The 24,656-nt window shown below is 43.7% G+C and overlaps 1 protein-coding gene and 1 pseudogene across 1 annotated transcript; one reads left to right on the top strand and one right to left on the bottom strand.

The window, feature by feature from the left end:
* Positions 1 to 1,353: 1,353 nt before the first annotated feature.
* LOC132509359 (zinc finger protein 304-like) lies at positions 1,354 to 12,064 on the bottom strand. The gene is given in 3 exon segments (XM_060130327.1): positions 1,354 to 5,364; positions 6,687 to 6,813; positions 11,813 to 12,064. Coding segments are annotated over 3 exon segments (1,782 nt in total). The 5' UTR covers positions 11,828 to 12,064; the 3' UTR covers positions 1,354 to 3,724.
* A 3,896-nt stretch (positions 12,065 to 15,960) lies between these two features.
* Positions 15,961 to 19,297, top strand: LOC132510184 (zinc finger and SCAN domain-containing protein 5B-like; annotated as a pseudogene).
* Positions 19,298 to 24,656: the final 5,359 nt, after the last annotated feature.

The raw sequence follows: 24,656 nt of genomic DNA, 5'->3' as shown, positions 1-24,656 counted from the left end.
AGAAGAGTTGGGTGAGGCCCGGATGACGCAGCATTTACCTGAATCCGACACATCTGGGCTGTCGCCGTCGCTAGAGTTTGTGGGCGAAGGTGGGGCCCGAGCACGGACGCCCCTCCCGGACCCGGGAGAGAGTCAGGCCAAAGAGCAACCACGCCGAGCCTCAGACTAAGCTCAGAGCAGCGGGCACAGTTCCTTCCTGACTCCCTGACCTCGGGCCGGCCCTGCGTTGCTAACCTTTGAACACATCCGAGTTTACAAAATGACGACCACTGCAGACGCCGGAAAAGCCGCCCAGACGCAGTCCACTAGCTCGGAAGTGCCTCTTTACTGAGCCTTTATTGGTCCAGGGGCGCCGAAGAACGGGCGCAGAGCCTTCAGGGTAATGTAGTTCACAGGCCTCCAGGACCTGGCAAGGGGCGGTGCTCCCCTCCTCCAGGAAAGGTGCCGCCTCTCCGCCAGGGTTGCTGGGAGTGAGGCTCTGAGGAAGGGGGCGAGGTTTCACGCTTCTTAAAAGGGACGCACCAGATTTTCATGTAGACTTTGATGATCACAGAGAGGTACACGGACATAATATATGAGTTGTTCCCCAAACCTACAAAACCAAATGGGCAGATGATAGCAGGTTGTCACTCAGACACAAAGTGCATCCATCCATAGCTGGGGTCTAATTAACGCTGTATTATTGCTCTTCCAATGGATGTAGGCTAAAGCTGTAGACTCAATTTATGAGTTTCACTGTGTTAGGTCAGGATCCAGACAGGGCCATGGTGGACAACACAAAGGAGGAATGTGGGGCGGCCAGAAGCAGGGGGACAATTTGTTGCTTCTCTGGCTCCCTCAGAAAAGAGTAGAGCCAGTGACGTTGTCCACTTATGGACACCACTTCTAAACATGCATCGTGAAGAAGCATGTAATGAAACACACCTGTACACACCAATTACCTCGCTTTTCTCTAACTCTGATTGGCCTTTCCCCACACTTAAGACCACCCTGCCTCTTTATCCCCTAAATATCACAGGCACCTTGCCACCGGGAGGGTGGATCTGAGAATTGTTCTTCTGTGTTCTCACTTGCCTGCCTTGTGAATGAAATACTCCCCAGCAAACCTTGGCATCTCAGAGTTTGGCTTGCTGTGCCTCCGGTTCAGTAATAACCTCATACACACAGTTTGAAATTGCCCACAGTTGGAGTATTCATACCAGGGAAATTGGCACACACAACAATGAAGGGTCGGTTGGCTTTTTTATTAAGTGTCTAGGCTTAAAGTAATAGAAGTATCTTAATAATGAGTATACATAGTAATAATGTTGAGTACAAATACCTATTCCACCCAGCAAAGTCACCGAAGAAAAGTCAAATTCCAACACATTTATTAACTTCTCAGTTACTAATAAGAAAGCAGACATTTTGTCAAAGAAGATATACACTTGGCAAATGAACACAAAAATGTTCAACATCATGAATCATTAGGGAAATGCAATCACACCACAGTGAGATATGTCTCCATGCTTTTAAAACAGGAAATATTCAAACTACTGACCATACCAACCAAGTACTGGTGAGGAACACAGGGGAACTGGAATGTTCCCATACTGTCAATGGGAATGCATTTGGGTAGTCATTCATTTTAGAATGAAACCATGTGCTCATATAAAGGATTTTATGTACGCTAATAGTAAGCTTATCTGTGAGACAAACTGGAAACCACAAAACGCCATCCTTTAACAGATCAATACCAGTGAAGTAATGGTATATCCAAACAGTATATTATCATGAAAAAAGTGAATTATTCACATCGGCAACTTAGATGATTCTCAAAGTAACTATGCATGGAGATAAAAAAAGACAAACACAAAAGTAAACATTAAGGCTCCAATAATATTAAAAGTCTAGAAAACACTAACTAATTGAAATGAGAGAAAAGTCAGTCAATAGTAGTTGCCTGAAAGCCCTGAGAGAGATGTCAGAAAGTAGATATGGCAGTGACAGATCTTTGTTATTATGATGGTTCCGTGGCTTTACAAGTACTAAAACTTACCAAGCTGTGCATTTTAGGTATGTTCTGTTCAGTGCATACCAACTATACAGCTAATTAAATTTCAATAGAAATTGGCTTCAAATAAAAATCTTAATCTCTTTGCTGAATCTCCTTTTCAGTAGAACTCTGGCAACCTCACATTAACCCCATCACATCCCCTTGCCCATGGGAGGGAATCTGTAGCAGTAGCAAAGAAGACTTGTGAGCAGTGAAAGTTCTTTCCACTTAAGTTATCCAGGAACTCTGCCTGGGTACTAAAATTCACATGCCTGGACTACACAATTTCCACTCTCATTCCTCACTGTTTTCACTGTGCAGCAATGGCCTTGAGATAAATTGTTTGCAGATGCTGATTCCTAAAACCTTTACATTATTCAATCTGACACTGACTAGGGGCTCAGGAGGAGAGGAACAGCTCTGGAACTCCTGAGAATGTCTTCAAACACTTTATCCTAAAGCGACAGAGTCACTGGAATATTTGTGGATGAAACTTTAGAAAAGGCTCATCCCTTCTTGTTTGCTTGTCTCTCAGTCCCTATTAATTCCATGAGTGTTTCTGTATGAAATATGGTTCCCACCTGATGCCTGTAATATAACACTCAGGAACACCAGCCTACCACTTTGGGCACATTATGGCACATGGCTCTTTTCCAGCTGGACCTAGAGAATTTCTTCTCTTGAACAGTACTGGGGGCATGACATGATATCCCATGTGAAAAAGAGAACCATTCATGTTGCTCCAAAAATCACTGGTGGTTCTCACAACTGTCCTCATCTCAGGTGACCTCAGGACCCGCCAAAAATTCTGACATCCAGAATTCAACATTAGTCCCACAGAACCCTGCAGTCTACCCTAGGAGGCCTTGGACAACAGATTGGACCAAAACTGGAGTGAAAACTATTCTCTGCCATGATACTATCCTCATTGAGGTATAAGAAGTTTGGAACACTCACAAAACCTGTTCCTCATCATCCTGAGAGTCCAATTTGGTTCTCAACACCAGTCTGAAAGTGAACAAACCCCAAGATGAAAGGTGGCTTAAATAGTCTTCATTATGGTATAGAGTGGAGCAAACTGAGGCAAATAGTTCCCAAACAGAGTGACTTAGACCTTGAAAAACCTATCCTGAGCATGATATGAGACAATGCCACCAAATAAGTTGTGAGCCACCAGCAGAACCGAGACTGGATTCCATTGGTCAAAGCTGCTTTGGTCCTGGCAGGACCAAAGAGAATGACAACACCCAAGTGCTCAGGCTATTCATGCATTTCTAAGGGGATAAGAGAGCACAAAGATCTACGTACCCTGATCACACTGAGGTGGCTGGTGCCAAGAATGGGGATCTACCACTTGGGTGATGTAAGAAACTCACAGTGACATTAAGTCAGAAAGTACAGCATAGCTCCTTAAAAGTTCCCTACGAACCTGGTACTCATAGGCAATCTGCACACTAGAGCTGTTTATATGTATGGCATTCAACTTCCAGTTGATGACTCCCTCACAGAGCCTATTCAGTATGATGTATTAACTAAGAAGACAGCTTATTCGTTGCTCTCCTCATCTCATTTGAAGGCCTTTCTCCAGTAGGAACTTTCTGGTGACGAATGAGGTTAGACCTTCAGCTGAAAGCTTTCTTACATTCACTGCACTCATAGGGTCCATCTTGGCTGTTAAGTTTCTGGTGCTCAGTCAGAGCAGACTTTGACAGAAAAATTTTCCACATTTCCTGTACTGGCGATGCCTTTCTGTAGCATGAACTTTTTGGTGTTGAGTAAGCTGGGAGTTTTGGCTGAAGAAATCACCACATTTAGTGCACTCGTGGTTTTTCTCCAATGTGAACTCTGGTGCTTAATAAGAGTAGAGCTTTGGCTAAAACGTTTCCCACATTCACTGCACTTATAAGCCTTTGCTCCAGTGTGAACTCTCTGGTGCAAAATGAGAGTAGAGTTTTGGCTAAAATGTTTCCCACATTCACTACACTCATAAATGTTTGCTATAGTGTGAATTCTCTGGTGGACTTTAAGGTGGGCCCTTTGCCTAAAGAACTTTCCACATTCACTACACTCATAAGGGCTTTCCCCAGTGTGAATTCTTCTATGTTTAATGAGGCTGGAGATGTACCTAAAGACTTTCCCACATTCACTGCACTCATAAGGCCTCTCTCCAGTGTGGATTCTCTGGTGCTGAATAAGCATGCGTTTACAGCTGAAGGCTCTCTTGCATTCTCCACATTCATAAGGCCTTTCTCCTGTGTGGACTCTCTGGTGCTGAACAAGTTTGCTTTTAGTGGTGAAGGTTTTCCCACATTCACTGCACTCATAAGGCTTGGCTCCAGTGTGAATTCTCTGGTGCACAATAAGTTGAGAGCTTTGGCTAAAGAACTTCCCACATTCTCTACACTCATAAGGCCTTTCCCCTGTGTGAATTCTTCTATAAGTAATGAGGCTGGAGTTGCATCTAAAGACTTTACCACATTCACTGCACTTATAAGGCCTTTCTCCAGTGTGGATTCTCTGGTGCTTAAATAGTATGGGTTTACGGGTGAAGGTTTTCCCACATTAGCAGCACTCATAAGGCCTCTCTCCAGTGTGGACTCTCTGGTGCTGAGCAAGTCTGTATTTGCGACAGAAGGCTTTCTCACATTCACTGCATTTGTAAGGCCTTTCTCCAGTGTGAATTTGCTGGTGCCGAACAAGTGTGTGTTTGTCGCTAAAAGCTTTCCCACATTCGCTGCACCCATAAGGCTTTTCTCTAGTGTGGACACTCCAGTGCTGAACAAGTATGTATTTACAGCCAAAGGCTTTCCCACATTCATCACATTCATAAGGTCTCTCTCCAGTGTGGACTCTCTGGTGCTGAGCAAGCCTAGACTTCCGGCAGAAGGCTTTCCCACATTCGTGGCATTTATACTGCCTTTGTCCATTGTGAGAGGCCTCTACACACTTGGTGTCTTTTGGTGAAGTGACCTGCTGCTGGAGAAGGCCAGAGGTACCAGGGAAATCCTTCCCAGGCTCCTGGCATGTGAAAGACTTCTTGTATGCATGGACTGTGTGGCTCTTCATAAAGGTCTTACCCACATGTCTTCTAAAGAGTTCCTCTCCACTGTGCTGGTGAAAGTTCACACCTGCCCCACACAGTTTCTGACCATGGTTTGTGCCAAGGTCCTCAGCTAGATGCAAACCTCCTTCTAAGTACAGGCAGAACCTCTGCCAGGGATAGGACTTCAGGGTGGACAGGTCTGTCTTTGAAGTATTTATTTGTGGCACTTCTACAGAAACTTTCTGCTCAGAAGGTGTCTCCTCATCCTCTGCTCTATGCCAACACCCTGAAAGCAGAGAAATGTGGGTGAACTTCATGTAGATTTTGGTAGAAGGATGCAGCCCCATTACAAATATGCGGCTGACATAGAAACGAATAAATCCATGGGACTATTTTCAGGACAAGAGAGCTGGGGCAGGTTATGAAAGGACTGCTGTGCAGTATTGGGCCTCTACATGTCACAGAACATGGATGACACACCAGGTGAAAGACACAGGATGGAGTGGAACACACAGAGGAGCTGGGGTCCACAATTCACTCCTCTGGGAGTGGTTTTCACTAGGGCCTTGGCTGCTGGTGCCACATGTGCTGTGTGGAAATGTTTGTCCAGGCTCAGGAAAATCTGACTGTCACTGAGTAGGTAGTGTTCAAGGACTATTTTAAGGATACGGGGGGAACTCATGACATGTTAATGTAGGCCAATATTGGAGAGCACATCAGAGTGATGATGGAGAAGACCAATAAAGAGTGGAAGACAGAGAGGTGAGGGATAATCCTGGGTTCAGATTCAGAGTTGAAATGACAGAAGGAGCAAAGTATCAAGAATGGGTAGGAAAGATAGAAATGAGGTACACAGTCACTGGCCTTGGTCCTAAAACATTGTGGGGCACAGGACGTGTTCCTGATATGATCTGAACCCAGCCATGATATCACTTCCTCCTCCTGATGCCAATCACCAATGTGGGTCCCACTTTGGGTCTCTCTAGCTGTGCCTGGAGTCATGTCCACTCTGTCATGTACCCAGGGTTCATCTCCCAGCTCGAACTGGAAAACAACATGGGACCTAGAAAATGCAAGTCCTAAGTGAAAGACACGACAGCTCAGTACTGGCCCAGGGGGAACCAATCCCAAAACAACCTCAGGAAAGAAAAATAATATCACAAAAAAAATCTTTGAGGAAGGTCTCACAGCAACAGCCAAGTGGACCCCACAAACAGTTACCACATTGAGTCCCAACAATTCCTGAAATAGTGAGACCCCAGGAAATGTTAGCTAGAGGGCACAGCCTGGAGCATGGTGGTGTATGGGTCTACAGAGTCAACTTAACAGGGAGTGGCTGAGACTAATGGAACCCATTGAACTAATTCCAAGTCATTTGACCCAGAAAACCTTCGCTGAAAAACCTTCAGAGCATCTGGTATTGGGGATACTTCTGAAAGGAGATTGTATATACACTCACTCAGCCTTGGCACCCACAGCACAGCTGACAAGGAAGCAGTAATAGAGATGTGGTCACTGTCTAGCTGTGAAAAGAACAGAGTTGTCCTTGGAAAAAAGGGGAAAGGCAGAGACCTGCCCAGGATGCTGGGATAGGTGTGAGGGCCTTACCCAATGATGCAACAAGTGCAAAGGTCTCCAGGATCACATCACGGTACAGGAGTCTCTGGGCCTCATCAAGAAGCCTCCATTCCTCCTGGGAAAAGTACACAGCCACGTCCTCAAAGGTCACAGAGCCCTGTGATGATGGGGACAGATGTGTACATAAGCAGCCTCTCTCCCCAGGACCCCATAAGTACCCCTAACCCATACTCACTCTGGGTTCATCATCCTCCTCAGCTCCCTAACTTAGAGGGCACTGGTACCTAATAACTCTTCATACTTCCTTGAGCACTAGGTACAACTCTCAGCAACAACAGGCAGGTGGACAGATAGATGCCATCTAAGCTGTTGGCCTGGTATTCAGGGCTCCCTCCCTCTCCAGCAAAACAACAGCCTGAGAGGCCCCAGGATCATGTCTCCTAGACATAAACAAACTTGGGCTCATCGTCCTCTCTTAAACTCCTGGTATGAGGGCTCTGGGGCAATTTGGTCACACACCTTCCCCACATGCGTATTACTCACTGGCTAACTCCTCATACATCTGATACCCATCATCACCACCTGGCCCACAAAATTGGCATGTCTCCTGCCTCCTCACATACCCTTATGCACGCAGCATCAGAAAGTTCCTGCCAATGCAACAGGATCCCGCCATACCCCAACTCTCCACTGGCGGTTCCCCAGCCCTGTTCTGAATGCTTCCCCACCAGGCCTTGTTCCTAACTTTAACCTCAGTCAAAACATGCAGATCTAAATACGCCTGGTCAGGTTCCACTTTTATATTGCAAGTTATGTCTCTTCAACAGTTACAATCTTTGTCCGTATAACACCCATTCAAAATCCACACCCACTTGACACACCTTAGGTAAAACTCATCTGACATTGTGACAGAAACTCCCCAAGTTCCACCACAAAAGTCTGGTCAGTGCATAGGAGGAGAAATAAGCACCAGCCTGACTTTGCTATCACTTCACCTCCATTACTGCTTTCCCTCTGCATTAATTTCATGGCCACTCCCCCATAAAAACCTGGGCCACCCGCTGGACTTTCCCTACCCCCACCTTCCCGTTGATGTTCACTGCTCTTGTAGTTCTTTCTGACAGCCCAAGTCTCTTCCTTTGTCCCATAAGGGCATCCTGAAGCCTCCCCCAGCACTCTAGTGCTGCATGTTCAGCCAGTTGTCTCCTATACCTGGGAGTCAATGGAACTTTTGAGACTCAACACAGCCAAAAGCCAATTCCTAATATTCTCACTGAAAATGACTCCTACCACTGACTTCCCCATCCCAGTTCATGGCACATACCCCCTTCCAGATGCAAAGGGAAAAAAAACTTTTGGAGTCATCTGTGAGCCCTCCACATTAGAAAATCTAGTCCACCTCTACTTAAGAAACAAATCCAGAAGCCAAGTATTTCTTACCTCTACATCTGTCACTCTCGTCCAGGCACAACAAATGTGCTTCTAGATGATTACAAGAGCCTCCTTGATTATCTCCTTGTCTTCCTTCCCCCGAATCTGCTGTGCACACTGCAGCCAGAGGTAACCTCTTAAAACCTAAGTCACATCACTTTTCCCCCCTGTTCCAAAAATTCCGTATCTGCCATCATTCTCAGAACAAAAACCCAACTTCTCAGGTTACCATCCTAGGCCTGACTCTGGCCCCCTTGTTCTCTGTTCTCACCAGACATTAGCAGAGACCTACAAGTCCTAAAACACTCCCATCTCAATCTCATCCTCAAACATTTGTACGTACTACCCCCGTACCTAAGACAACCTTTCACATCCTAGTCCACTGGCTGCTAAAAATGGGAATCTGTCCATATAACCTCTGGCCTGGACTTGGAAACCTGGGCTGAGGGTTTCTCTAGGGTCTACAGCCACCAAGTCCAGGAAGAGTGACAGCAAAATACTTTCAGGACACCTACACTCACTGGTGCAGTGTTCATAAGTGGTTCTGTTGAATGTGGAATCTGTGGGAAGACTAGGGCCATGTAATATTAATTCTCATCAGCAAAATAGACAAAAAAGAAGATTAGTGAGTGAACATTTAATATTTCAGGCAAAGGAAAATACTTAAGGGAAAAACAAAGCATGTAAAAGAGGGCAGAAAGTATTTTGGAGTTGTGCCATAAAGTCATGAGGATATCTTGAGAAAAGGCTTTCCAGAAGTGGAAAACACAAGTGCAAAGACTCTTTGTCAGAGTCACCTCTGGCATGTTTGACTACCATCAATGAGGACAGTGTGACTGGAGCCCAATGAGAAAAAAGAATACAGGATCATGTTGGCAAAGAAATGGTTGTGCCAGGATATATAACACTATTATAGCCCTAAGCCACAAATATCAAAATTAAGACTCATTTCATGTACAGCTATTTCTGACACTTGCATTTGATTCCCTTATTCTGTCTCTCCCTTGCCAATAACGCATTTTTCTCTTCTTGTGGCTTGTCGTTGGCCATAACAGCTGACAAGGAGTTTTTATACTTCCTTTTCAAATTTTACTTTGGTTATGTTAAAAATTGTTTTATATAAAATTCCAACTTACATAATCCATAGATTAAGTTCTGATTTGAAATTATTATAACATTACATAATAAGATTCAAGAACATGTACTTTTTTCATTTATTCCTATTCTTTGATATATCCATTTTTTCCCCCACAAATGTTCAGAGATTATTTGTAATTTCCTAAATGCTTTTTTCGCATGTGATAGAGAATGGAACTACCACTTACTGGCTTCACATCCAAAGTGAATCTGTGATAAAGGGGTTGTTGCTAGAATCAGAGTAAAAGTGCTTGCCCTTCAGCAGTTTGGGATAACCGGTTGTCATTTCTGATAACTTAAACTTAAGAGAGGGGAATTCCCTGGCAAACCAGTGATTAGGACTCCGTGCTTTCACTGACGAGGACGCAGGTTTGATCCCTGGTCTGGGAAGTAAGATCCCACAAGCAGCATGGTGGGGAAAAAAGTAAAGTAAAAGTAAAGTAAAATAAAATAATCTTAAGAGAAAGGAAACAAGCTATAGGACCTGACCTCTATTCCATCCTCTATGGAAATATCTTCTTGCTTTCTAAACGTCTTGAAAGGGATTTGAAGCCTTGTAACTTATTACCCTCACAATGATTCACTTCGTCCCCCTTCAAACAAGTATTTTAACAAGATATTTCTTAATCATTTTCTCTTCCAATACCACCAGAGTAAGAAAACTTAACAGTAAAATATATATTATTATGAGTACAATCACTGAAAAAGCACAAACTCTCTAAGTGGACGTACAATGTAAGACTGTAAGTTTACCTAATACATAATAAGTGTGTATCAAAATGTAACTAAGGGGGACTTCCCTGGTGGTCCAGTGGGTAAAGCGCTCCCAATGCAGGGGCCCAGGTTTGATCCCTGGTCAAGGAACTAGATCCCACATGTGTGCCGCAACTAAGAGTTCACATGCCACAACATAGAATTCTGCATGTCACAACTAAGGAGTCCACATGCCACAAATAACAGTCCACATGCCACAAGGAAGAGTCCACGTGCCGCAATGAAGATCCTGTGTGCCGCGACTAAGACCCAGTGCAGCCAAAATAAATAAATAAACTATTCCTTTAAAAAATGTAACTATGGAATAGATTAAGTAGAATCATCTCATTCAAAGACCTAAGCTAAAATTAGTAACATGGAGCAAAACAAGATCAAAAAGTGGAAATGTTCATTTAAATACAATAATAATTTTAACATATACCCTAGACAAATGTATGCTTGATATACCCCAGAAGACACGGCAGATATGACTACAGTAGCAATGTTTATCAATACAGAAAGCACACACCACTGTAAAGCAATTATACTCCAATAAAGATGTTAAAAAAAAATACAGAAAGCAGACCAAAAAACAAAGCAAAACAAAACAAAACAAAAAAGCCTTCAACAGCAGAATTTCAAAGGACATTTTACTCATATATCCATAGTAAAGAATACTGCACACACACATAAAAATTAACGGACAGCTATGAAAAACATGAGTAAAGTCACGCCATGTTTTGCAAATGAAGGAAAACACATCATAATATTTACTTGATTCCATTCATAAAAAGTTTTAAAACAATTGAGCGAAGGTAAACTACAGTCGTGGAATAATTTCCAAGTAGTTGGCAAAAGTATCAAGAATAGCAAGGGCTTCCCTGGTGGCGCAGTGGTTAAGAATCTGCCTGCCAATGCATGGGATACGGATTCGAGCCCTGGTCCAGAAAGATCCCACATGCTGCGGAGCAACTAAGCCCATACACCATAACTACTGAAGTCCGCGCACCTAGAGTCCGTGCTCCGCAACAAGAGAAGCCACCCAATGAGAAGCCTGCGCACCGCAACAAAAAGTAGGCCCCGCTCGCCGCAACTAGAGAAAGTCTGCGTGTAACAACGAAGACACAACACAGCCAAAAATAAATAAATAAATTTATTTTTTAAAAAAAATAATAGCAAGAAGGCGGCTTCCCTGGCATTGCAGTGGTTAAGAATCCGCCTGCCAACGCAGGGGACACAGGTTCGAGCCTTGGTCCGAGAAGATCCCACGTGCCACGGAGCAACTAAGCCTGTGCGCTACAACTACTGAGACCGCATGTCACAACTACTGAAGCCCACGTGCCTAGAGTCCGTGCTCCACAACAAGAGAAGCCACCGCAATGAGGCCCGCGCACCGCAACGAAGAGCAGCCCCCATCTCTGCAACTAGAGAAAGCCCGCGCGCAGCAACAAAGACCCAATGCAGCCAAAAATGAATAAATAAATAAATTTTTAAAAAAGAAAAGTTTACTTAAAACATCAGACAATACCTTAACTTTTGGGGGATGGGGATAATCGTTTTGAAGGACCCCACTGGCGGCTTCTGAGGTCCTACTTATATCGCATTTCTTGACTTGAGCAGTGGCAGAATATCAATTTTAGAGCTGCTTATTCAACTACACTGGGAAGTTTTCTGCAATTTTTTTCTACACGGGTAATATTTCAATATTCAGAAAGCCAAGGTTTGGCGGGACAAATAAATATAAATATAGGACACTTGTAAGAGAATATTACTAAGAACAAAAATTCTGCAGAATAAGAAGAGTTGGCTGAGGGCCCGGGGGGCGCAGCATTTACCTGAATCGGATCCATCAGCGCGGCCCCTCCAGCACAGTTTGTGGGCGAAGCAGGGGCCCAGGCCCTGCGGTCCCTATCCCGGCCCCGAGACAGAGTCAATGCGGATGGCGCCCACACCGAGCCTCAGACCCGCCTCAGAGCAGCCAGCACAACGCCCTCCAGCCTCCCTGACCTCGCGCCGGCCCAGTGTTGCGAAGCTCACCACCGGTGAACAGACCCGAGCTTACAAAATGTCGCCCGCCGTCCACGCCAGAAAACCCGCTCAGACGCGGTCCTCTAGGTCGACGCTCAGGAGCAGTGCCTTTCGGGTAATGTAGTTCACAGCGCTCCAGGCCCTAGCAAGGGGCGGTACTCCCCGCCTCCGGAAAAGTTCCGCCTCACCCAGAGGGTTGCTGGGAAGGAGTGTCCAGAATCTCTCAGTACCAGGGCGGGGTTTCACACTTCTTAAAGGGGACGCACCCAGATTTGCGTGGAATGTAGTCTGTGCTGATCACAGAGAGGTACAGAGACATAATATTTCAGATGTTCCCCGAACCTACAAAACCAAGTGGGCACATGATACCTGGGTGTTGCTCAGACACAAAGTGCATCCAGCCATACTTAAGGTCTAATAAACAGTGTCTTATTGCACTTCCAATACATACAGGCTGAAGCTTTACACTCAACTTAAGAGTTTCACTGTGTTCGGTCAGGGTCAAGCGAGCAAAGGCTCCAGACACGGCCATGACTGGCAAGACAGAGAAGGAATGTGGGGTGGCCAAAAGCAGGTGGACCACGTGCTGTGTCTCTGGTTCCCTCACAAAAAACGTAGAGCCAGTGACGGTGTCCCATCCAGTGACCGACACATACTTCTTACTCCACATTTTGATATATATTCAGTTCTAATTTATTTATTTATTTATTGTATAAATTTATTTATTTATTTATGGTTGTGTTGGGTCTTCACTGCGGTGTGTGGGCTTCTCATTGTAGTGGCTTCTCTTGTTTCAGAGCACCAGCTCTAGGTGTGCAGGCTTCAGTAGCTGTGGCACGCGGGCTCAGTAGTTGTGGTTCGTGGGCTCTAGAGCGCAGGCTCAGTAGTTGTGGCACACAGGCTTGGTTGCTCTGCAGCATGTGGGATCTTCCCGGACCAGGGCTTGAACCCGTGTCCCTTGCATTGGCAGGCGGATTCTTAACCACTGTGCCACCAGGGAAGCCCCAGTTCTTTTTGAGAAGCCAAGTTCTACCTGACTGAAAAGAAGAGTGACTTACCACTTGCTGCTTTCTGCCTGGAGTGTGACTCTATGGTCACAGTCATACTTTATTTGGAAAGGGGGCCTCTGAACCCAGAGATAAAGGACTGGACTACATGATCTACTTTCCTTGCTGGGTAGTCAATATAATTTCACCTGCAATTGCAGTGACAATGCATGGAGACTTGAGATTATCTCAGAAAAATATTTGTGAAATGTTGAAAGTGCTGATATCGACCATAATTTTAGTTACTCAAAAGTGGTTGCTTAGGTCTTCCCTAATGGCACAGTGGTTGGGAGTCCACCTGCTGATGCAGGGGACACAGGTTCGTGCCCTGGTCCGGGAGGATCCCACGTGCCGTGGAACGGCTGGGCCCGTGAGCCATGGCCACTGGGCCTGCGCGTCCGGATCCTGTGCTCCACGACGGGAGAGGCCACGGCAGTGAGAGGCCCGCGTGCCTCAAAAAAATAAAGAAATAAAAATTTTTAAAAAGTGGTTGCTGAAATAGCTCTTGGCCATGTGAACAAGGTTAGGGTCTCAGTGAAGACTGAAGGAACATTGAAGTCTGAGAAGTGAGGGAATGAAGCAGAGCACGTAATTACACAGGAAACTTGGCTAGCCTGTGGAAATGGCTTTCTAAATTGCGATTCATTATATATTTAAATCTTATTTTTTAGTACAGCCTTAGGGGACATGAAAAGACAGCAGATAGCTTTGCCTAAAAACAAACAGGTATCTGTCCCACCATATTTATTCCCTCCTTAACCAACACTCATTAAGTGCCTATCCCATTCCAAGTACTATTTTGGCTGCATGGGACACATCAATATTCAAAATGTCAAAGATGCCTGCCCTCGTGAGTCTGAACTTCCAGTCAAAGGAGACAGACAGTGAAAACTAATGACAACATAGTCAATTACATACTTTTATGTGTTATGAGTGTTAACCAAAATTTCAGAAACAAAGGCCTGAATGAAAGAAAGAAGCATGTATTTGGGGCTTGATACAACTGCAGCTGGGAGACACAGATTCGAGAAGCACGTGCATTGAGTTCCCCTGGACTACAAAATGGAGGACGGTTATAAAGGCAAAAAACGGAAGGCCACAGTTAGTTCCATAAATTGTTTGTCAAGAATTACAATTGGAGCAGTCAAGATGTAAGGGTGTTTGTAAACAAGCATTGGTTGGAATTGGAAATGGCTTTAGAATTGCAAGGGGAAATATTGAAACCACAAGGTTGTAGCTAGCAGATGTTTTAAAAACGTCTAGTATCTGTTATCAAACTGAACTTGGGTCTAATCACCTACTTTCTTCTTTTTAATTTTTATTTTATATTGAAGTATAGTTATTTACAAAGTTATATTGGTTTCAGGTGTACAGCAAAGTGATTCAGTTATACGTATACATATATCAATTCTTTTTCAGACTTTTTTCAAATACAGGTTATTGCAAAATATTGAGTACAGTTCCCTGTTATATACAGTAGATCCTTGTTGGTTGTCTGTTTTATATATAGTAGTGTGTATGTGTTAATCCCAAACTCCTAATTTATCTCTCCCCACCATATTTATCCTTTGGTAACCATAAGTTTGTTTTCCATGTCTGTGAGTCTGTTTCTGTTTTGTAAATAAGCTGATTTGAATCATTTTTTTAGATTCCACATATCATATTATATTTGTCTTTCTCTGACTTACTTCATTTAGGATGATAATCTCTAGGTCCATCCATGTTGCTGCAAGTAGCATTACTTCATTCTTTTTTTTCTATCTGAATAATATTTCATTGTGTATATATACCACATCTCCTTTACCCATTAATCTGTTGATAGACATTTAGGTTGCTTCCATGTCTTGACTATTGTAAATAGTGCTGCAATGAATATTGTGGTGCGTGTATAATTTCCAATGATTATTTTCTCCAGATTTATGTCCAGGAATGGGATTGCTGGATCATATGGTAGCTCTAGTTTTAGTTTTTTGTGGAACCTCCACACTCTTCTCCATAGTGGCTGTGAGCCATATTATATTCCTACCAACAGTGTAGGAGGGTTCCTTTTCCTCCAGCACCCTCCAAATCATATGGAGGCCTCTTGAATAAATCAAGGTTTCTCCTGTTGGAGTTTTCATGGGAAATTGAATCTACCCGGATTATCTAAAATGGTTCCTTCCGTGACCTTTATCAAGTCACTGGGATGATGAGGTTATGGGAATGCACCCCTGGAATTTCCCCCAGCTCTATATAGAGATATTTCAGCTCAGACACATTTTGAGAGCCAGTCCCTGACTTAAGGAGACTGAAGGCAAGAGGGTTCGAAGGGGTAAGTGACAAGAGGGAATGTCTAAAGAGAGTCCTTAGAAATCAGGACAGATGGAGGCGGGCTTCAGAAAGCTTTGGCTTCCTATTTACCTTGCATTAGGTCAGAGACCTTGTGAAAGCAATGGATCTCCCTCAAACCCCACATTAACTATGGTTGATTGTTGAACTCTTCTGTGAGATGAGAAGAATGTTTCCACACACGTTGGTGTGGTGTGGTGTGTTGTGGTTCATTTTTTCAACAAGTTTCTGAACCGCGGCCCTATAGACATTTTTGACCAGATACTTTTTTGCTTTGCTATAAAGGTGGATGTCAGAAGAATAACAGAATGGATTATAGTTCCTGGTATCAAATATTGAAACAGTGGGGGAGTGGTGTCCAATACTGGGATGAGGGATGTAGGAGAGATGGAAAGGTGGAATAAAGTGAAAGACATCAAGTTCATTCTTTTTGTTTGTTTGTTTGTTTTTGTCCCCAGCCTTCTGAACAGTGACTCTATTGCAGAGGAAAAGCAGAGGAAATCCCTTTCCATAGGGGTCAACTGGCCACCAGCTTCTAGAAGCGTTTGCTCAGAGTCCTATTGGAAAATTCCTCCCTCAATATGGCTGAGGACCAGACATTTTTCCAGGGTCGTGGAAAACTCCCCAGAGGCCCTAGTTCAGAGTCACCAGTGTCTCTGCCATGCCAACATACACTTATGGAAAAGCCAGACTGTGACTGGGAGATGTGGCACGTTCGCTTCAGAACATTTAGAAGCTCAGAGGAATCCGACCCCGTCCAGGATCTGAGGAGACTCTGTGAGCTCTGCCATTAGTAACTGATGCCAGATCTTCACACAAAGGAGCAGACGATGGAAAAGCTAGTGCTGGATCAGTTTATGATCTGCATGCTGCTGGAGTGCCAGGTCTTAGTCAAGGAAAGTGGAGTGCAGAGTTGCAAAGACATGGAGGACATACTAAGAAATAACCAGAAACCCAGGAAATGGGTGAGTTGGACCCTTATGATTGGTATGGGAAAGGGAGAGGTGGGATGGGATCTGCAAGCTGGGGATTGAACAGATAGGACCTGAGTGATTGACTCTAAATCAGTGATTCCCAAATGGGTGAGAGTTTGCGTTGGGCATCGTTGAGAGATATTGATCTTTTAAACAAACAAACAAAAAAAAAAACGTATGCTTGTGTGGTATGATGTCATCGGATGCCTTGAGAGCTACTTTCCAGGTCTTATAGGAGACCAATCTCAATTTAGTTTTTCCCTCACAGACTACAGTTCGCATACAAGGAGATGAATATCTTGTGCAAAGCTTGGATATTGAGACGTTTGAAATTGAGCTCAGTGACACAAACGATGAGAAAGACCTACCCAGGGATCCCCAATCCCTTGTTAGTGAGATACCTCCAAAGAATGGCCAGCAGGTAAGCCAAGAGCTGCAGAATCCAGCAAGAGCCAAAGAACTGTCAAGAGGGCGGGTGAGTGTGTGATGTGCTGATACCAAGAGAGAGTCTGGGAGAAGGTAAAAGAGGTTCAGACGGGCGTGGCTGCTAGAGTAATTGGTAGATTTGGCAAAGGACAGAAATGGACCCATTGACTCCATGAATTCCCATGGATGCATTCTGTTCCTAGACATTTTCAAGACAGTGTGAGAATGAAGACTCATCCATCTTTGTCCCTCCGCCATGAAAGCTTGTAGCCATAAGCGTGAGAAGGAAGAAATCCTGTCTCAATGGGATGGTGCTGGGTCAATTTGCCACGGGTGAATTCTTTGAAAGCTGTTTCCCCATGGTCATTTTCCTCAGAGGCACTTCTTATTTTGGAATATTGTTAATCCCTTGAGTTGAATGAGGAGTTCCCAATTGGAGTGGTTTTGCCTCTCAGAAGATATTAGAGAATGTCTGGAGACAGTTGATTTGTCCAAATGGGGATGGGGGTGGGGGATGCTATTGTTTTCTAGTGAGTAGAGACTAGGGATTTGCTGCTCATCATCATACCATTCACAGGACAACTGTCATCATAAAGACAAATGGCAATGTATCAAAATGTGCTGAAGTTGGGAGACCTGGACCTAGAGTCCTTTGCTCCAGAGTCAGGGGCAGAGAGAATTTGCGATGACTTGGAGAGACGTATGCGTAGCGAATTCACAGTGCCAACTGTGATGTCCGGACTGGATTGCAAGATGGGGTCAGTATAGATTAAGGACAGACTTGGGAATTAGGAGACAGTTATCAATCTGGGTGTTAGGGTGGCCCAGAAGAAGTCAGGGTATATCCCCCAAAATTATATTTAGAAAGTTGGAGTCTTAGACTAGGATATGAGGGGGATGAGGGAAGAGGAGACAGAGCTTTCTATGGGCTAAGATGGATGGGTTATTGACTCTGCTTGGTTATCCATTGACAGGACCAGAAAGGTCTCCTGCCAGAGATCATTCCTGAAACAGGTGAATTAGAGGGTGTGACACCCAAGGAAAACTTGGAGAAGGACCTGATGGAAGACACGGAAGAGACAAGAACCCGTCAGTCTCAAGAGCTTGAACTTCCAAAGCGTCATGGTGAGTATAAAAACTTGGAATCCAGAGGAGTTAGTGACTTGCTTCCAATGGTGGCACGGAGCTGGGTACCCAGCATTAACATTCCTTGTGGGGGGCAGGGGGTAGCTGGTTCTCTAATGCCAAACTTCTCCATCATTACCTTTCCAGTGTGTTTAATAATCTAGACTCTTAGGTATTTTGGTTGATGGGAAGTCCTCAGCCAACATCAGTGCTGGGTTCCAGTGAGGTTGGCACCACGGAAAATGCTCCTTGTTAAATGTTGTGTGCTGAATCTCTTCTTTCAGCACATTCTGGGAGGGTAGAGGGCGGCAAGAATCCCCAAGAAGGAATTGATATTTCAAATGTGAATGCTGAATGTTTTCCTCTTGTGTTCCAGAAGGAGAAGTTTCGACTAAGAGTGGATACAGAAGAGGCTCTCCAAGGGGTCTCAGACGTTTCAAAAGGAAACTGGCCAACATTCCCAGTTCCCATGAAGTGCATCAAGAAGGAGCCACAAGGACTTCCCTGGTGGTGCAGTGGTTAAGAATCTGCCTGCCTGTGCAGCGGACACGGGTTCGAGCCCTGGTCCAGGAAGATCCCACATGCTGCAGAACAACAAAGCCCGTGCACCACACCTACTGAGCCTGAGCTCTAGAGCCTGTGAGCCACAACTACAGAGCCCATGTGCCGCAACTACTGAAGCCCGTGCGCCTAGAGCCCATGCTCCTCAACAAGAGAAGCCACCACAATGAGAAGCCCACGCACCGCAACGAAGAGTAGCCCCCGCGTGCCACAACTAGAGAAAGCCCGTGCACAGCAACGAAGACCCAACGCAGCCAAAAATAAATAAATAAATAGATTTATTTAAAAAAAAAAAAGGAGCCACATCTTTGTACAAAGGACAGTTCTCAGGACAATTTGAGTCCCATTCTGTTGTTTCACCTAGCACAGTGGGACCAACAGTCTTCCTGAGGGAAAAGGAGCCCAGGGATAGGCACCCTATTAATGTAGGGTATGCAAGAAGAGATTTCCTAATCAATATCAGGTTACCCTTCACCAGAGGACACACACAGGAGAGAGACCCTTTCAATGCAATATCTGTGCCGAAGGGTCCATGCAGTCTTCCGACCCGTAAACTCACGAGTGGATCCACACAGGCGAGAAGCCATACTGCTGTGATCTCTGCCCCAAGAAGTTAACCCACAACTCCACGTTGCGTGCTCACAAGAGGACCCACACCAAGGAGAAGCCTTTCCGATATGAGCACTGTGACAAAGCCTTCAGCCACAGAGGGAACCTCAGCGTTCACCGATGCACCCACTCTGGGCTCAAACCGTACGTGTGCCCCGAGTGTCACAGCGCCCTCCGTCAGCTGGGAAGTTTCAAATGCCACCAGAAAACACATTCAAAATGACTCACCCAGGGGCTTCCCTGGTGGCTCAGTGGTTAAGAATCCCCCTGCCAATGCAGAGGACACGTGTTCGAGCCCTGGCCCGGGAAGATCCCACATGCCGCGGAGCAACTAAGCCCGTGCGCCACAAGTACTGAGCCTGCGCTCTAGAGCCCGCAAGCCACAAGTACTGAGCCCCCACGTCACAACTACTGAAGCCCGCACGCCTAGAGCCTGTGCTCCACAACAAGAGAAGCCACTACAATGAGAAGCCCACACACTGCAACGAAGAGTAACCCCCACTCGCCACAACTAGAGAAAGCCCAAGCGCAGCAATGAAGACCCAACACAGCCAAAAATAAATAAATAAAATAAATTTTAAAAAAAATGACTCACCCAGGACTCTGCTTTCAGATCCAAGTCCCTTCTGCTCCAAGAAGGAAATTCAGGATGATTTGTCACCTCTGAGATACAAAGGATGGATGACATGTGAAGAACTTAGGAGGATACTGGAACCCAGTTGGGTTCCATCCACATGAATTAGGAGGATCTTTGAGTGATGACTTATTTTCCCTTTGGCTTTTGTTTTCTTCTTTATATAGCTTATTTTCTTATAAGTTTTTGCTTTGTGTTGTTCTTTTTCTTCCAATGAATGCATGTCTCATTGGCTTTTAGTACTTCAGCATGAAACTGAGGCTACTGCTGATTGCCTTCATGTTAGGCATGATTTGTAAAATAGGATGTTCCAGGTAGGGCGGCCAGATTAAACATAGGATAATCAATGAAATTTAAATTTCAAATAAACAAATACATTTCTGTCAAAGAGTGTTTGCGTATTTCCTTCTCCAAGATTTTCTACATGGAGTAGATAATAGCTGTGTTTTTGTCCATGTGGCCTTTATTTCGTTGAGATTTGTACCCTCTATACTTGTTCGCGTATTGCTTCCTTAGTTATTTAGAAGAAGGAAGGTTCCCTAAATTGATAGGTGTCATTATTTTTCCCTACTGGTGTACAACCTCTGGTTTTCTAAATGCCTACTCCGAAATAGGTTCTTCGCACACTTTAGCTCATCAGCTGATTTTAGACAAAAAGTCTTTTAAGACTTATTTCATGAAAAAAAGAAAAATAGATTAGGTAACCCAATTCGATTACAACTACCAGATCTCAATTCTCTGACTCCCTCAAACTCTCCAGGCAATGAGAAAAAATTCCCTAGATCAGGAAAACCAATCTGTTAACCCCCAAAATGCAACCCATAAAGTCTAAAATAGATAAAATACAATAAAGAAAATCTACCACCAAACCAATGTGGAGGCCTCTTTAATAAATCATGGTTTCTCCTATTGGAGTTTCCATGGGAAACTGAATCTATTCGGATTCTCTAAAATAGTTCCTTCCATGACATTTATCCAATCACTGTGCTGATTGGGTAACAGGAAGTGACCCCTAGAGTTTTCCCTAGCTCTGTAAATAGAGACATTTCAGCCTCAGACACACTTTGAGAGCCAATCCTCGACGTTTTATTTTTAACTTATTTTATATTGGGGTACAGTTCATTAACAATATTGTGTTAGTTTCAAGTGTACAGCAAAGTGATTCAGTATACATATACGTGTATCTACTCTTTTTCAAATTCGTTTCCCAATTAGCTGTTACAGAATTTTGAGCAGAGTTCCCTGTGTTATTCAGTAAGTCCTTGTTGGTTATCCATTTTAAGTATAACAATGTGTACATGTCAGTCCCAAACTCCCTAACTATCTGTCCCCCCTGCCTGCCCTTCCCTCTGGTAACCATAAGTTCGGTCTCTAAGTCTGTAAGTCTGTTTCTGTTTGTGAATAAGTTCATTTGTATCATTTCTTATATTTTGCATATAAGTGATATCATACGATATTTGTCTTTGTCTGACTTACTTCACTCAGTATGACAATTTCTAAGTCCATCCATGTTGCTGCAAATGGCATTATTTCATTCATTTTTTTTTTTTTGCGGTATGTGGGCCTCTCACTGTTGTGGCCTCTCCCGTTGCAGAGCACAGGCTCCAGACGTGCAGGCTCAGCGGCCATGCCTCACGGGCCCAGCTGCTCCGCGGCATGTGGGATCTTCCCGGACCGGGGCACGAACCCGCGTCCCCTGCATTGGCAGGCATACTCTCAACCACTGCGCCACCAGGGAAGCCCTATTTCATTCTTTTTAATGGCTAAGTAATATTCCATTGTATATATGTAACACATCCACACCTTCTTTATCCATTCTTCTGTCAATGGACATTTAGGCTGCTTCCATGTCTTGGCTATTGTAAAGAACACTACAATGAACATTTTGGTGCATGTATCCCTTTGGACCATGATTTTCTCCAGATATATATCCAGGAGTGGGATTACAGGATCACATGGTAGCTCTATTTTTAGTTTCTTAAGGAACCTCCATACTGTTCTTCATAGTGGCTGCACCAATTTACATTCCCACCAACAGTGTAGGAGGGTTTCCTCTCTCCACATCCTCTCCTGCATTTATTTTTTTTTTGTGGTACGCGGGTCTCTCACTGTCGTGACCTCTCCTGTTGCGAAGCACAGGCTCTGGATGCACAGGCTCAGCGGCCATGGCTCACGGGCCCAGCCGCTCTGCAGCATGTGGGATCTTCCCGGACCGGGGCACGAACCTGTGTCCCCTGCATTGGCAGGCGGACTCTCAACCACTGCGCCACCAGGGAAGCCCGTTTGTGGATTTTTTGATGATAGCCATTCTAACTGGTGTGAGGTGATATCTCATTGTAGTTTTGATTTGCACTTCTCTAAGAATTAGTGATGTTGAACATCTTTTCATGTGTCTCTTGGCCATCTGTATGTCTACTTTGGAGAAATGTCTATTAAGGTCTTCTGCCCATGTTTTAATCGGGTTGTCTATTTTGATGATATTAAGCTGCATGAGCTGTTTGTAAATTTTGGAGACTAATCCCTTGTCGGTCACATCATTTGAAAATATTTTCTCCCATCTGTGGGTTGTCTTTTCATTTTGTTTATGGTTTCCTTTGCTGTGCAAAAGTTTTTGAGTTTAATTAGGTCCCATTTGTTTATTTTTGTTTTTATTTCCATTACTCTGGGAGATGGATCAAAAAAGCTCTTGCTGCAATTTATATCAGAGAATGTTCTGCCTATGTTTTCCTCTAAGAGTTTTATAGTGTCTGGTCTCAGAATTAGGTCTTTAATCCATTTTGAGTTTATTTTCGTGTATGGTCTTAAAGAATGTTCTACTTTAATTTTTTTACATTTAGCTGTCCAGTTTCTCCAGCACTATTTTTTTTAATTTTATTTATTTTTGGCTGCATTTGGTCTTCATTGCTGTGTGGGCTTTCTCTAGTTGTGGCAAGCGGGGGCTACTCTTCGTTGTGGTGCATGGGCTTCTCATTGCAGTGGCTTCTCTTGTTGTGGAGCACAGGTCCTAGAGCAAGTGGGCCTTAGTAGTTGTGGCACATGGGCTCAGTAGTTGTGGCTCGTGGTCTCTAGAGCACAGGCTCAGTAGTTGTGGTGCACAGGTTTGGTTGCTCTGCAGCATGTGGGATCTTCCAGGACCAGGGATTGAACCTGTGTCCCCTGCATTGGTAAGCAGATTCTTAACCACTGCACCACCAGGGAAGTCCCCTAACACTATTTATTGAAGAGACTGTCTTTCCTCCATTGTATAGTCTTGCCTCGTTTGCCACAGATTAATTGACCATAGGTGTGTGGGTTTGTCTCTGGGCTTTCTATCCTGCTCTATTGATCTATATTACTGTTTTTGGTGCCAGTACCATACTGTTTTAATGACTATAGCTTTGTAGTATAGTCCGAAGTCAGGGAGAATGATTCCTCCAACTTTGTTTTTCTTTCTCAAGGTTGCTTTGGCTATTCAGGGTCTTTTGTGTCTCCACACAAATTTTAAGATTTTTTTGTTCTAGTTCTGTAAAAAATGCCATTTTAAAATTTGATAGGTATTGTATGGAATCTGTAGATTGCCTTGGGTAGTATAGTCATTTTGACAATGTTGATTCTTCCAATCCAAAACATGGTATATCTTTCCATTTGTTTGTGTCATCATCAATTTCTTTCATCAGCATCTTATAGTTTTCAGAGTACAGGTCTTTTATCTCCTTAGGTAGGTTTATTCCTAGTTATTTTATTCTTTTTGATGCAATGGTAAATGGAATTATTTCTTGAATTTCTCTTTCTGATCTTTCATTGTTAGTGTATAAAAATGCAACAGATTTCTGTGTATTAATTTTGTAACCTGCAACTTTACCAAATTCATTGATGAGCTCGAGTAGTTTTCTGGTAGTGTCTTTAAGATTTTCTATGTATAGTATCATGTCATCTGGAAACAGTGAGAGTTTAACTTCTTTTCCCATTTGGATTCCTTTTATTTCTTTTTCTTCTCTGATTGCCATAGCTAGGACTTCCAAAACTATGTTGAATAAAAGTAGCAAGTCACTTGTCTTATTTTGTTTCCAATCTTAGAGGAAATGCTTTTAGCTTTTCACCATTGAGTACGATGTTAGCTGTAGGTTTTTATGGCCTTTTTTAAGTTGAGGTATGTTCCCTCTATGCTATCAGCTATCTTCTTGCTTGTCAAAGACATGTTGACTGAAGTTTTGGAAGATGTTTCATGACCTTCAATATTCAAGAAAAGACAGGGCATAAGGGAGAGTTGGAGAGGGATATCTTTCTGGCCTTGATAATCATTGATTGCTTTCTGACCTAGCAAGTAAAATTTATTGAGATATTTATTATTCTCTGAGATATTTTCCATTTCTTTTAAAATCTGAAACCTGTCTGTAAAGGAGAGCAAATAATCACATGCCATTTTCTGCCAAGATAGCAGGTGACCTTCTAACTGTCGAAACCTTTGTGCAAAGGGGGCATCTTACCATGGAAAAAAAGGTTTGGCATTCCATGGTCTCATCTCCTTTATGGAAACTGATTTAGCAATTCACCTGAAATTGCAGCAACAGTGAATGCACAGGGAGTTGAAATTATCTCTGAAAATTACTTACGAAATGGATATTACAAAAAGTTAATAATAATAATTATGTAGCTATGCAACAAAATTGACAAAAATTGTAGAGAAACGTATGTTACAGCCAAAAGAAAGTTAAGATCTCAGTGAAGTTGGAGTGAGAGACAGAGACGTCTGAAAAAGTCATAGAATGAAATTGCACCTGTGGCTGTGCTAGAACCTTCACCACACTCAGGTTTTTATCTCCAAACAGTGCTTCCTTTTCACATTTGAAAACGTTGGACTCTAACAACTTGGAGAGATAGGGTCGAGATGACATTTTGAAGAACTTACTGGAAATGTAAAAAATAAATAGGAGAACCATAATGTCATGTGTATTTACTGCTCTAACAC

Source organism: Lagenorhynchus albirostris, chromosome 19 (genome assembly GCF_949774975.1).
Source record: "Lagenorhynchus albirostris chromosome 19, mLagAlb1.1, whole genome shotgun sequence".
In the NCBI taxonomy this organism is placed as follows: Eukaryota; Metazoa; Chordata; class Mammalia; order Artiodactyla; family Delphinidae; genus Lagenorhynchus; species Lagenorhynchus albirostris.
This window is presented reverse-complemented; position numbering and strand designations above follow the sequence as displayed.